This window comes from Myotis lucifugus, unplaced genomic scaffold (assembly GCF_000147115.1).
Source record: "Myotis lucifugus unplaced genomic scaffold, Myoluc2.0 scaffold_3, whole genome shotgun sequence".
In the NCBI taxonomy this organism is placed as follows: domain Eukaryota; kingdom Metazoa; phylum Chordata; class Mammalia; order Chiroptera; family Vespertilionidae; genus Myotis; species Myotis lucifugus.
Genome location: NW_005871051.1, coordinates 26,214,136 through 26,229,444, shown reverse-complemented (window position 1 = coordinate 26,229,444; position 15,309 = coordinate 26,214,136). Strand labels below are relative to the sequence as shown.

At 41.4% G+C, this 15,309-nt stretch overlaps 2 protein-coding genes across 4 annotated transcripts in view; both read right to left on the bottom strand.

Moving 5' to 3' along the window:
- Positions 1-15,309, bottom strand: part of LOC102425711 (nuclear body protein SP140-like protein) — a 310,769-nt gene that overhangs the window by 167,438 nt on the left and 128,022 nt on the right. The gene's annotated exons all lie outside the window — the stretch shown is intronic.
- LOC102426655 (nuclear body protein SP140-like protein) overlaps positions 1-15,309 on the bottom strand; it is a 46,185-nt gene that overhangs the window by 24,611 nt on the left and 6,265 nt on the right. For 2 of the 3 annotated variants that reach the window (XM_023762217.1, XM_023762219.1), the window contains exons 2-5: positions 12,629-12,776; positions 10,180-10,348; positions 5,195-5,278; positions 540-689 (exon numbers count right to left, since the gene is read on the bottom strand). In XM_023762217.1, coding sequence (XP_023617985.1) covers positions 540-689; positions 5,195-5,278; positions 10,180-10,348; positions 12,629-12,776 — 551 coding nt within the window. Of the gene's footprint in view, positions 1-539; positions 690-5,194; positions 5,281-10,179; positions 10,349-12,628; positions 12,777-15,309 lie in introns of those variants that run through there. The other variant, XM_023762225.1, reaches the window with a different exon arrangement.

The following is a 15,309-nucleotide window of genomic DNA, read 5'->3' as shown; positions in this document are numbered from 1 at the left end:
AATGCCTGGTCCCCTCTCTCTACCTACTCCTCTCTCTACCAGTTCTTCATTCATTGTCCTTTACTCTTCCTTGACATAGTTCTCTGTGTGTCTCTTCCCATTTTTATATTTATTGATATTTATTTCCCTCTGTATCTTTCTCTCTTTATACTTATTTCTCTACATTATTTTATCATTGCCAACCAGGACCCAGTAGTGTCTAGGGTGAAGCACTGTAGGTGTGTAGGGTAGGGAGTGAGCTCCTCTTTACATGTGTCCCAGAGTCTCCCTGTCTCCCCCTGGTCATGGCCTTTAGTACCCCACCTGATTTTTCAGTTTACCCACTCTCTGTTATGTTTCCTATTTTGTCCTATTCTGTTGTTTCCTAATAATTTCTCTGACCTGTGAATGCTTCTTCTAATCAAAATTTTCTTTATCTTTCTCCATCTTAATAATTCCCATTATTATCAAAGTTCTACCCTGGTGACTTTATCCACACCAAATACCTCCACCGGCCAGTTCCCCTTCACCACTCATCAAACCCAGGCACTCAGTCTTACCTTCCTGCTCAGATTCTTGGGCACATTGTTCATTTCCTTGTCCGCTTTCTAGTGCATCATTGGTGTCGCTGGTTGTACCTGTTTCATTCACATTTATCTCTTGTGTTTCATGGTGTTGCTCTGAGAGGCCATTTACAGGTGGGGCTGTACCTAGACCAGGTTTTGATTCATAGGTATTTTATTTGTTCCTTGCATCAATCACAGAGTCTAACAGGAAAATACAAACTCTCTAAGCTTTTGGAGCAAAGGAAATTTAATCCAGGGGATTAGTTATACAACTGGTAGAAGAGCTGAGAAATCAAAATGGAAGAATGGTCAACAGAAAGCTATGGGAGGGAGGGGCCAAGGGTGAACTCATGTGCTGAGTCACTGGGTAGGTAGAAGCTGGACCATGGCTGGTCTGCTTGGTGGGTGGTGGTCATAGGAGATGCAGCTACTGGCAGAATTTCTTTCCAAGATAGTGACAGCAAAATACTCAGCTTTTCCCTTGCTCCCACACTCCACTCTCTTGCTGGTCTCTCCCAGGTTAGGAATCCAGCAGGAAGCAGTAGCAAGGGAACTGGTAAACAAGGGTGAAAGGTTCTGTGGACAGAGATAGAGGGCAGAGCAGAGCAGGAAACCCTAAGTAATGAATTGCTAAGTAAACCACTCAGGACCAGTGCACCCCCCTTCCCCATGGTGAACCTCCTCTGCTCATTATTGATTCCATCAACCCATCCCACTCTATTCCCTCAATAGTTATGAATAATAGATAAGTATTTTTTTCATTGCAGTTCAGGTTTTTTTATTTATTACTATTTTTCTATGGAAAGCAACTTATGTAAAGACTAGTGAACTGGTGCACGAAATTCGTGCATGGGGAGTTCCCTCAGCCAAGCCTGCACCCTTTCCAATCAGGTACCCCTTGGGGGATGTCTGACCACCGGTTTAGGCCTGATTCCCACAGGGATCAGGCCTAAACCAGTGGCCGGACATCCCTCATGCAATCTGGGACCGCTGGCTCCTAACCGCTCACCTGCTGCTGCCTGCCTGCCTGATTGCCCCTAACCTCTCTGCTTGCTTGCCTTATTGCCCCTAACATGTCTGCCTGCCTGCCTGCCTGCCTGCCTGATAACCCCTAACTGCCCTCCTCTGCCGGCCTGGTTGCCCCTAACTGACTGTGCCTGCCTAATCACCCCCAACTGCCCTCCCCTGCTGGACTCATCTTGCCCAGAACTTCCCTCCCCTGCAGGCCTGATTTCACCCCAAACTGCCCTCCCCTGCCAACCTGATCACCCCTAATGGCCTCTGCCTTGGGCCCCATCACCATGGCTTTGTCTGGAAGGAAGTTGGTTGGCTGAACCTGTCTAATTAGCATATTACCCTCTTAGTAGTATAGATAGATTATATAGGATAGGATTGCTTAAATGCAGGGGAGGGGGGAGCTTTTTTCATCAGGAGGAAATGCTCTTGGCAGACAAAAATACATAATCCCTATAACTGGACTGATAGCCAGCCTTATGCACTATATTACTAAACTGGTCATTAAAAAATTGAACCACTTTCTTACTCCTTACACTAAACAGCTGTTGCCCTTAAAACCCCTCCTCAGCCCCCACCTTTGGTTCTGCCTTCACAGTTCACCCAGATTTGGTTCTGATTGGTCGGTTTCTATGCCAGTCAGCCTCTCCAGGCCTATCAATGGGCCTGATCAGAGAGGTGGGGCTGATCAGCAGTTCCAGTGGAGGCCAGAGAGAAAGAGGTGTGTCTGCTGGCCAGGCCCAGAGCAAAAGAGAGAGGCAAGTGCTGATCAACAGTTGTCACAGAGGCTACGGATCAGACCCTACTTCTCTCTCCCCAGGCCTCTCTCTGAGGCTGATCCATAGCCCCCTCTGCAGTCAGTGCTGGATCGTCCTCCTGCAGCTGAGGCAGTCAGTGCTGAGTCACCACAGCAACCCAGCACTGACTTCCGGTTGGTGGAGCCTCCAGTCCTTGTGGATGTACGGACCCTGGGTTTTTGTATATTAGGATGATTTAAAAATTAATCCCCCAAATTTTAACATAGAACCAGGGACTTTGTTCATGTTTTGTGCCACATCCACAGTTCCTTAGAGCCTCCTCTTGGATTGGAGGATATGACATAGCCTTTCCCTCAGTCACGTCACATTTAACCATCCCTGTTGGGTCAGACCCTTGGACATATTTATTGGTGGTTTGTTGCATCATTTGGGTTATAATGTCATTGTCCCTGCTTCCTATACTTTACACCAGTGTGTGCCACGCACACACACACACTCTGAATTTCTTCTCTGCTCATTACTCATCATGATTCTTTCCTCCCTCCTCTCCTGATTCCACCAGCAACACTGATAGATGAAAAGCTAAGAATATGAACTGATGCATGTTGGATATTTCATATTCTTAAATGCTAACTTTTTGACTAAATTTGAAAGATTTTTTAAAATAAAAATGCATTACTAATTTTGAATATCCTGTCTTAAATAACACATTCCAGTACAAGCTACATAATAATGACTTCTATGATGTTTTTAGAGCAGCTCCAGGCCTGTGCTCCAGAGATGATAGGAGAGGGTTTGCTTAGGAAGCACATGGCATCTATGGTTTTGTGTGAAGGACCCAACAGGAGAGAGACCCTGGCCCAGCGGAAACACACACATCACCCTTACCCCACCACTCTTGTTGCAGTACTGGCCACCACTGGACCTGATGTCAAAACAAGGCTGAAGCCAAATTCAAGCAAGACAGAGGCAGAAAACTGGGAAGCCAGGTGCATGGGCATTAGGTCCAGGCCCAGGCTGTCAGGAGCTGGAAGCAAGTGCATTTCAGGAGTATGGAAGGAGCAACTCTCCCAGGCAACCAGAAAAATGAAGACTCTGTTAACGAAATCCTTGGAGGAATTGCCAATGACTATTCTGGGCAACTAGTCCTAAAAAGAAGCAGCCCTCCCACCATAGCACCTGCCAGATGGGACAAGAACAGCAAAGGATCACAGAACGGTCAACAGGAACAGACCACTACTGTTTGAGGGATCAGGATCCACTGCTGTCAGCCTTTGATATGAGTTGTCACTGGTTCCTGGGGGAAGATCTTAGAAGTTTATTTCAGATATTAAACTATGAACTGTTACATTCTCCCTTGATCATCAATTAATTATTATAAAACTAGAAGCCTGTTGCATGAAGAGATTAATGCAATAGGCCTTCCTTTCCCCTGGCTGCTGGCACCAGTTTGCCTCTGGCATCCAGCCCAGGCCTTCGCTCTGGCCAAGTTCCGGCCAGAGCTGGCCACGGAAACGTCAGACCTCGCTGCTCCACCGACCTCAGGGGCCATCAGGCTTCACTCCGCTGCTTGGAGCCTATGTATGCAAATTAACCGCCATCTTTGTTGGCGGTTTTTTGCATATTGTGCTGATTAGCCAATGGGAGGCGTAGGGAAGGTATGTTCAATTACTATGTTTGTCTATTATTAGATAGGATAGGACTTGAAGATCCCCTTCCCCAGGTATCAACAAAACCCATTTGGACCTGGAGGATCCCATCTAACACTTGCCATCAGCTGCCACCTGACCTCAGTCTTGCCATCTCACTGAGATAATGAGCAAATAGCTTTTCTTGTCACCCATAGCTATGCGGAACTGGTTGCTGTCCTTGAAGCTTTCTTTGATTGGTGGGCTTCACTTACCTCCTACAAAGTCGTCTCCTTGTCCCCAACACCTTCACACCACATCCTCTGTTTCTCTGGTTTTTTTTTTTTTTTGGCCTTTTTATGAGGTTGTGTCTGGTTCTCCTAGTATTCTTTTTTTCTGTATCCTTCTCCCTGAACATGTTTTCCTATTTTTGACTCAATTTTCTGTCTTTTCTATGAGATTATCTGGGTATGTATAGGGTTAAACATTCAGGCTCTGGATTCAGAATGCTTGGGTTCACCCTGCTCATGTGACCCCAGGCCAACTACATACATGGCCTCTCAAGATTTCAGTCTCCTTTTCTGCAAGCGAACAGAGAGTGATACTTCCCCCTAAGGGCAGCTGTGAATACTAAGCTCACAACTGCCAGAGTAAATGTTCAATAAGTGAGCTCTTAGTAATATGGTTGTTGTTGTTGTGTCCTTTACCCCTTTCTTCTGTCTTTCATTTCCCTTCTTTCTTCCTGTCTCAAAATACCCACATCTTCCTGCACATCTTACCACTTCCTCTCTTCCCTCCCTATATGACTGCCCATCTCCTTAACTATTCCTGCTCTTGAACAGCATCCCCACATTTAAATCAGCCCCTTTATCTGTCATCATCCAGGATCTCCTTCGTTGATCTTGGGCCCATAGTTCTTCATCTTTCACAGTTTTCACACTGATATGCTCCTGCAGGGTCTCCCTCTAAATCACAGTTACTTTCAGGTCAGCATTGTCTTTAAATTTGGTTCCCTGATACACTGGGTTCCTATTCCTCTGTCTGGCTATTGGGCTAATTGTATCTTGTCATAGCTCCTCCTCCAAGCTCAGCCCCTGGTCAGACTTTCATACAAACAGACCTCTCTGCCTTCTCCATAATCCTCAACAAGTCTTCCCTGATTCCCAAACTCCACTCAGGACTCAGGCCCATTTCCCATTCTCCTTTCCTGTTAGCAGAAGAGAATCAGTTTCGATCTGTTTGCAATTACCTTGTTCAAGGCTCTGTTGGATATCAGGCCTCTCCTCATTTTCTTCTCTATCACTTCTTAGGAACAGTTCTATGTTTGGTATCACTGAAGAGAGGGCATAAGAAGAAGATGATTAGAGAGTGGTGTCATCATCTCAAATTACACTGTTAGGAATTTCCACCGCTTGTGTCACTCAGTGCTCAGTGGGTCCCGATCCTGTTCAGTTCACCCTTCATCCCTGGGACAGAAAAGAGACTACCCAACAAAGGGGTTACTTATGCTTCTCATACATAAAGGAGCCAATCAAATCTCAGGATAAAGGAGTTGTGGCAACAGTGTTAGCTTGTTACTCGAGTAAAAAATTTCAGCTGCCCAGGATAGCATATATCAAAATAAATAATGTACTATTTATTTTGAAATGTGTTTGCTGAACTGATGTAACTGAAAGGAAAAACAGGGATTTCCTTGGGAAGAAAATAAAGATCCTATATAGGTTTACATGTATAAGGAGGAAAAAACACAAAAGCTTTAAAAATGTGGCTGGACAAGAAAAGGTTTTGGCTTAACTGAGTCAGGTAGGATGAGTGCTTCCCAAAGAGACAAATCAGAGGACACAGGTGATCCAGAGGCACCCGGATCCCAGGACAAAGGAAGGATACTCCCTGAAACTGCAAGCAGGGACTGAATATTGTGGCATTGGGCCAGGGATCTGGGAGGTTGCCAAAGAAGGGAGAAAAGGGCACCAGCCCAGGGACCCTGCATGTAGGTAACCCAGAAAACATATGAAGGAAATTAATACACCAAAAATCCTTAGGGTAGATCTCTGTAGAAGGTTGGGGGAACAGACTTAGGGAAGCAGTGAGCCTGTATGCCTCAGGGCTGATGGCAGGGTTAACTCCTAGACAATAAACCTTATAAATGTTATAAATCTGTATTATCTTTTTACTGTGTAGTAAATAACATCAAATTCCTTAGCTTTAGAAGCCAGACCTTCCAAAATGTTTTTTCACACTTATCCTTTTCTTAAAAAATTTTTTTATTGTTGAGAGTATTATAGATGTTCCCCCATTGCCTCCTCTACCTGGTTCCTTCCCCACCTAAGCCCTTCATCACCCTATTGTTTGTGTTCATAGAAAATGCATATATGTATGTGTTCTTTAGTTAATCTTTTTCTACCCCTCTCTCTTCCCTCCACTCTGAGATTCAGCAGTCTGTTCTATGTTTCCATGCCTCTGGTTCTATTTTATCTGTTTATTTTGTTCATTAGACTCCTTGTTTTGACTTTTAGATTCAAATGTTGATAGATGTGTATTTATTGCCATTTTATTGTTCATATTGTTGATTTCTTCTTGTTCTTATCCTTCTTCTTCTTCCTGCATTTCTTTTGCTGCTTTTAAGATTCTCTGTTTGTTTTTAACCTTTGGCATTTTAATTATGATCCGGTGTGAGCCTCTTTGGAATCCTTTTATTAAAAATATTTTTCTATTGATTTCGGAGAGGAAGGGAGAGGAAAAGAGAGGTAGAAACATTAATGATGAGAGAGAATCATTGATGAGTTGCCTGCTGTGCACCCCACACTAGGGACCAAGCCTGCAACACTGGCATGTGCCCTGACTGGGAATCAAACTGTGACCTCCTGGTTCATAGGTCAACACTCAACCATGGAGTCATATTAGCCAGGCTGGATTCCTCTTGTTTGGAACTCTCTGCACTTCCTGGACTTGTAAGGCGATTTCACCAGTTAGGAGATGTTTGCTGTCATTTCTTCAAATAGGTTTTCAATATCTTGCTCTCTCTTTTCTCCTTCTGGTAACCCCATAATGAGAATGTTGGTACACTTGAAGTTGTCTCAGAAGCTCCTTACACTATCTTCATATTTTTGGATTCTTTTTTTCTCTTCTGTTTGGGTGTTTTTTGCTTCCTCATATTCCAAATTATTGATTTGATTCTCTACTCTACTGTTGAATCCTTCTAAATTATTCTTTATTTCAGTAAGTGCATGTTTAATTTCTGACTGGCCATTTTTCATGTCTTTGATGTTCTCACTAAGGTTCTTGAATTCTCACTAAGATCCTTGAAAATCTCACTAAGTTCCCTGAAGCTCTCATGAAGATCCTTGAGCAACCTTATAGCTATTGTTTTGAACTCTGTATCTTGTAGTTTGCTTGCTTCCATTTCATTTAGTTCCTTTTCTGGAGATTTCTTCTGTCCTTTCATTTGTGACATGTTTCTTTGTCTCCACATTTTAGCTTCTTCCCTGTGTTTTTTTCTATATATTTAGGTAGAGCCCTTATGTCTCCTGGAATTGGTAGATGGCTTTGTGTAGTAGGTATCCTCTAAGGTCCAGTGGCTTAGCCTCCCCATCACCTGAGCTGAGCACTCTAGGTACACTCTTGTGTGGGCTGTGTGCACAGTCTTGTTGTAGTTGGAGTCAGTGGTAGAAATTGACTTCCAGGCCAATTGGCTGTGAGGACCTGCTGTGACTACAGTGGAAGAGCTACTGTGCAGCAGACACCTCTATGGAGCAGGACTTGCTTCAGTGGGGCTTTGGTGCTCACTGTGTCTGCCCCTTGGGTGTGTTGCTTTGGGATGTGTAGTATTGCAATCTGGTATGGTCTGAAGCTGTCCACCAGGTGCACTGTCTCTAGGGCCTCCTGGGAGGTGCAAAGTCAGCCACTCCCTGGGCCACTCATCAGGAGCTATAGAGAAATCTGCAGATGGCTGCTACTTGTGTCCAGGTGAGGCCAAGCTGTCTTTGAACTCTTATTGATAGGTATGGGGCCCGATGTCCCAGCTGCTGCTTATTTGAAAGATTTTAGGAAAGTCTGAAGCCTGAAACAGGACAGACAATTCATATGAAAAGGCCACTGCAGACATCTTGGTGGGGCTTTAGATTGGATGGGGGGGCGGGGTGTGATGGTGGTGTCTTAGGGAATCATTAGGGTGGAGCGAACAGTGGGAGCCAGGCTGATATAAACTCAGATATGGCTGCCAGTGACTCTACAACAGGGGAGGTCTCAGTATAGGAACAATGACCCCTTTAGAGCACCACTGTCTGGGAAAAAGCTACCCCCAGGTTTTTGCTCTGATGCCAGAAAATCCAGTTCCTCCCCATATGTTCCTGTACCCCCCTACCCATTCCCTCAGTGCTGGAGCTCAGAGGGAGTGTGTCCAAGTAAGTCTATGTCCTGGCCCTTTAAGAGGAACTTTTGGGGTCTCCAGCAGCCTTTGTTTCACTCAGCCACAATCCCCACTGGTTTTTCCAGCCAGAAGTTATGGGGACTTCTCTTCACAGCTCTGAAACCCCGAGATGCAGGTATGGTGTGGGGCTGGTACCCCTTGCTCCTCATGGGAGGCCTCCATAGCTGAGATATACCTCCCAATTAAAACAATGCCACATGTGGGTGTCAGGACAGCTCCTTCCATGTCTCTGCTCCTTCTACCAATCTCAATGTGCTTTCTTCCTTAATTCTCTAGTTGTAGGACTTCCATTCAAATTTCAGGCAGTTCTGAATGATATTTGTTCTATATTTTAGTTGTAATTTTGATGCGATTGTGGGAGGCAAGGAGTACCCGCATTTACTTATGCTGCCATCTTGGATTTACATGCTTATCCTTATTTAATCAACTTGCAGTCTTCTTCTCACTCTGAGATTAATCTAATTTGTCCTTGTTCAGCAGACACATAGATCATTTACCTCTCTATGTTTGCTCCATTATCATCTGCATTTATCAGTTCATATCATTTTTGTTTTGAATTCTCCATCATTATTTGGAAATCTTTTTGAGACCAAAAATATATAGAATAAAAATTTTTCTAGGCAAGTCAAACAAAAATTATTGGAGGACATCTTCTTTACTAAGAACCCATATAAAAGTATAAAATCATGCATTTTCAGGAAAGAAGTAGAGAACCAAAACAGTAGTTTTGTATAGTATCCAAACATCTCTCTGGCGGAGCAATTGGTTTTGTGATTATTTGATTGTTTATCACACTTGTTATGGATAGTGAGTTAATAAAACCATTTCTCCTTCTTCAAGAACAAATTTGACCTGAGTTAATCTTTTTGCTCATTATTCTAAAATCTGATGAAGGTGGCCTCTTGTCTGTGTTAGTAGCCAACATTGAGGTTAGTGTTTTTAAAATGACCAGTGACTGTAGGTAGACAAATTGCATGTGGCCTGAGAAGGACTAGATGTGAACTACAAGCCATTTTTTGTCTTCCTCCAATGTATTGACTCTTGTAATTCAGCTGTCCTGGGGGGGTCTCTGAAGGTTACGACTTCAGAATTGTTACAAGAGATATTGAAACCCCTGGGCATGCTGTGGCTAAATCAGTGTGGATCCTGCAACTAAGATGTAACTTGAGGTGGGTTATAGTTAACTTGTTAGACTGCCATGATGAACCCTGCTAAGTGTCACAAAGAAGAGCAACTGATGCAGGCCTGTTGAGATATTGTGTTTACTGTCATTTGTCCTGCTAAGAAAATCTGAATCCACTGTGGCTTTGGTTGTCCTGAGTCAAGATACCTAATTACTCAGACCTGCAGGTGGGTGTTTGTACTGTAGCCATTTTATGATAAGCTTTGAGTGGCTCATGATATATTTGTTTTCTTAACTGCAACATCCCAACTGCCCTGCACCGTGTCTGACACCTGGTACTCTCAATAAATACCTGTGGGGAAAAATTGGCCCTGGATATAAAAAAGTAGGTAATAAACCTAATTACCTTCTTTTTTAAATCCTCACCCGAGCATATTTTTTTTCCATTGATCTTTAGAGAGAGAGAGAGAGAGAGAGAGAGAGAGGAAGGGAGAGATGAGGTGAAGAAAGAGTGAGAGAGATCTAAGAGAGACATTTTGACTTGTTTCTTCCTGCATGAACCCTGAATGGGATCGAATCAGCAATTGGAGTAGGTGCCCTTGACCAGGTATCAACCCATGTTGCTTTAGTCCTCCAGCCAAAGCTCTAACCACGTAGCATAAGCAGCCAGGGCCGTAAGTACCTTTTTTGAAGATTTTGTAAATATCATTTAAACCACGGTAGGAGTCCATGATGTCCTTGCTGAACAATGCTTCCAGAAGGGACAGGTTAAATGTCTTCTCCACTTCATCGAGAACATGGTATATGACTTCTGTTTCAGAACCCGGTGTTTTAAAAGATTCTTTAGACTTCTTAAAAAATAATGAATTGGGAAAATATAAATACAGATTTCCTAGTTACAAAAGAGCCTTAGAAAGTGATTTTATAGTTAATGTATTACAATTTACCAACATAGTTATCTTCTCATGTACAGTTTTCTTTTTTAATATATTTTTATTCATTTCAGAGAGGAAGGGAGAGGTAGATAGAGATAGAGACATTGATGATGGGAGAGAATATTGATCGATTGCCTCCTGCACACCACCTACTGGAGATCAAGCTCGCAACCTGCACATGTGCCCTTGACTGGAATTAGAACAGGGACCCTTAGGTCCACAGGCCAATGCTCTGTCCACTGAGCCAAGTCAGCTACTGCCTCATGTACAGTTTTATTATTTGTCTATAGTTTTATGACTACTAGTTAAACAACTCAATCCATCTTCCTTGAAAATTCCCATATGTGAATCTGATTTATTCACCCTCATTTCTATTGTATGGAATAAGAAGCAATTATGAAGAACAAATTAGGTGAAAGCTAAGTGTTTTGTAGCCCTTTCAGAACCTGGTCAAATATTTTAGGGATAGACTTAGCAGGCAATGAGCTGCTGTTCTATGGACTAGACAGCCCTTGTCCCTTCCCCAGGACTGACTTGGCCTGGAAGCTCCTGTCAATTTTGACATAAAGAAAACCTATGGATAGGGAAAGTGAAGATGTGCATCTCTTTATACCTTTTACTAAAATCAACCTAAATTCCAAAAAACACCCAACCGGAAAAGCAAAATGAAAAAAAGAATCCAAAAATATGAAGATAGTGTAAGGAGCCTCTGGGACAGCTTCAAGCGTACCAAGATCCAAATTATAGGGGAGCCAGAAGAAGAGAGAGAAGAAGATAGTGAAAACCTATTTGAAGAAATAATGACAGAAAACTTCCCCTACCTGGTGAAAGAAATAGACTTACAAGTCCAGGAAGCGCATAGAACCACAAACAAAAGGAATCCAAAGAGGACCACACCAAGACATATCATAATTAAAATGCCAAGAGCAAAAGACAAAGAGAGAATCTTAAAAGCAGCAAGAGAAAAATAGTTAGTTACCTACAAGGGAGTACTCATATGACTGTCAGCTGATTTCTCCACAGAAACTATGCAGGCCAGAAGGGAGTGGCAAGAAATATTCAAAATGATGAATACCAAGAACCCACAACCAAGATTACTTTATCCAGCAAAGCTATCATTCAGAAGTGAAGGTCAGATAAAAAGCTTCACAGATAAGAAAAAGCTAAAGGAGTTCATCACCACCAAACCAGTATTATATGAAATTCTGAAAGGTATCCTTTAAGAAGAGGAAGAAGAAGAAAAAGGTAAAGATACAAATTATGGACAACAAATACACATCTATCAACAAGTGAAGCTAAAAATCAAGTGAATAAATAATCTGATGAACAGCATGAACTGGTGATTATAATAGAATCAGGGACATAGAAAGGGAATGGCCTGACTATTCTTGGGGGGGAAAGGGGTGGGGGATTGGGAAGAGATTGCACAATAATTGTGCACCTATGGATGAGGACAGTGGGTGGGGAGTGAGGGCAGAGGGTGGGGTGAGAACTGGGTGGAGGGGAGTTATGGTGGGAAAAAAGAGGAACCAATGTAATAATCTGAACAATAAAGATTTAATTTAAAAAATATAAAAAATTGAAAAAAAATAGAAAAATAAAATCAACCTAAATTCCAAGACTCCAGAAATACCAAAAGAAAAGAAAAGAAAATAGAAAGGAAACTGAAAACTGTTGTTAAAAGAATAGCAAGAATCTACTTTCAAATTTTTCCTAAGAAGACATTGATTCTCTGTGGATTTTAATGTTCTCAGATCTAAGTATTTAAATTTATGTTCATTAAAATGAAATGCTGTATCAATTATTATTTCAATAAATGAAATCATTCAACTTATTCATCCATTCATTAAAATTACTTTCAATTTCCATTTTATACTATATTGTGTATATAATTCCTACAAGGCATTAAACATCTATGTAGCACACCCACTTCACATCCAGCCTACCTCCAGTGCTATTCACCCCACTATAGGGGACACCACGGAGCACTGTTCCTTCAGTTAGGAGCAGAACTGTCTTCAGTAATGCCTGTTTCTCTTCTCCCTTCTGACCTTATAAGAGCACTTACAGCAGTACTTGAGAGGGTCCCCACTCATAGGCGACTCCTCAGTTCCCCAGCTGTGTTCTGATGTTTGATTCCAGGATATCAAAATATAACTTAGTTTACCAGATTGTGACATAATAAACTTTACCTACTTCATACATTTCATTGTTGATGAATCCATAGTCACGGAGAAGTTCAAGGAAAGGAAATGCTACTTTTATTATATTTGAAATTGCGACCTTCTGTCTTTTGAAGTGGCAGAGTGCAATGTTATAGATACGCTTTTCTTCTTCAGACATCCTAGGGAGAAAGGACACTATGAGAAAATGGACGTCAAGATTTCGATATGCCTGTGGATGCTGTAACATCTAATAAATGAAGGATAGGTAATGAATAACCAACACATAAAAAATACATGTCCCTTAGTAGAGATTAGGGGAAATAGAACTGAAACAATAGACAAAGCTGTAATAAAACGAAGCATAAAGGATTAGAAAAACATAAGTAATACTGAAAAATTCCAGTCTGTCATGATCAAAACCATTGTAAAATTATTGTCTCCTAACAGATCTGGAATTTTTTTGAAACAATTTTAATTTGTACTAAAGTGAGATGGACTAAACTGGCCACCCACAGAGAAAAATGAAACAATGGATTAATAATGGAATGTAAGCTTAAAATGCATTTTAATTAACAACTAAGAGAAAATAAATCTGAAAAAAATAAAAACAAGGTGCTCCCTTTTTGACCTACCGCAGTTAAGAGAAATACCATCTTGGATTACAAAGCTAGTACATAAATGGAAAGATGTAGTTTTAATGATCTGATAAGACATAAACTGAAATTTCACAAGAATATCTATCATTTTTTCCTAGTATTTCTGGTTTGTGTTAATATATATCTATCTGTGCTATTGTTGCATGTAATGAATCTTTTTAGGCATCTGAATTTCAGAAGTGCTGCTCTTTCCTGTGAAAGTAGTAGTAAACCTGAGTCTGTAATTTTGCTTCTTAGTTGATCTTTTTTATTGCTCTGACAATAATGTTTTAGTAGACATTTTGTATTCCTGAAAATCATGAAGACTCATAAGTTTCCTTTTTGAAATCAGAAGAAAATTATTGGTTCTTTCCAGTACCCAATATTCATCAGGAAATAATAATGTCACCTTATTATGTCAAATTCTGGAAACTACGCATTCTTTTTAAAGATAGGTGATTGAAGATAGATGATTGAAGAGAAGCATCTGTCTTCTCTTGTATGAGAATTGCTACTAAAATGGAAAATAAATAATTGGTTTCACAATGACGAAGAGAATGGCAGGGGGCAATGAGTAAATGAGAGATTTCAACAACAACAAAAAAATGGTCAGGGGAGCATTAAATGCTTTGTAGGATGAGCATGCTCCCAGCAATCAGGAAAGCAACCAGTGTGTCCTGTGGAATCTTGAAGGCAGAGGAGATTGAAAGGAAGACATGTTGCTGAAAACTATCATGTTATTTGAAAAATGGAGAGTAGGGCAATGTACCCTTCACCTCTCAACTTGCATCCTGACAACATGAAGTCAAGCAAACATTACTGTCCTTTCTACCACCATATGTTCCTGTTGCCTGTGACTGGATTTCATAGATCAATAATATATCACGTATGCTATGTGCCTGACTTCTTTTGCTCATCATCCATGTTGTTGGGTGATTAGAAGTTTGTTCCTCTTATTGTTCAGTGGTATTCCATTGTTGTGTCTACTACCATCTATTTATTCAATTTCCTGTTGAAGGGCGTTTTGGTTGATTCTAGAGCAAGACAAGTGTGAATAAAGCTGCTGTTCTGGTATGAATATTTCTGTAGCATGTTCTCATTTCCCTTGAGGAAATAATCAGGAGTGTAATTGATGGGTCACTGTGTAGGAGTGTCATTAACAGTTTTGAAGCAAACTGTTTTAAAAATTTGTTAGAAGTAGCCTTGCGAATGTAACCATTCTAGTGTGTGATGTGGTATCATATATATATATAATTTAAATTCTTTATTGTTGAAAGTATTATATATGTCTCCTCCCCCTCCATTGACCTCTCCCCAGCTGCTCCCATTCGCAGCACATGCCCTCACCCCCCTACTCTCTGTGTCCATTGGTTATGCTTATATGCTTGCATACAAGTCCTTTGGTTGATCTCTTGCTTGTCCCCTTCCACCCTCCCCTGCCTTCCCTCTGAAGTTTGTTATTGTTTTAATTTCTATTTCTTTAATAACTAATGATGTTGAACACAATTTCATATTCTTATTAGAAATTCATATACCTTCTTTTGTGAAGTGCTTGTTCAGGTCTTTGGCCCTTTGATATTATTGGGCTGTCTTTTACTTATGGGTATGTAGAAGGTTGTTTTATCTTGCAGATAGAAGTATTTAGTTTAATATGTGTACTGTGAACACTTTTTCTCAATCTGTTGCTTGCCTTTCCTTTTCTTAACCATATCTTTTTTTTCAAACATTTTTTTCTGAAAGTATTACATATGTCCCCTTCCCTCCCCCCACCACAACTGACCTCCTCCAGCCTGTCCCTGCCCCCCCTTCCTGCCCCAGGCCTTCAGCACCCTACTGTCTGTGTCCATGGGTTATGCATCTATGCATACAAGGTCTTTGGTTGATTATCTCCCACCCACTCACCTTCCCCTCATTCCATCTGAGGTTCCCCACTCTGTTTCATGCTTAAAGTCTCTGGATCCACTCTGTTCATCAGCTTATTTTGTAAATTAGATCCCACATATGAGTGTGATCATGTGATACTTGTCTTTTTCCTACTGAGGAGAGATTTTTAAATGTTTGATAATTTCCAATCTAC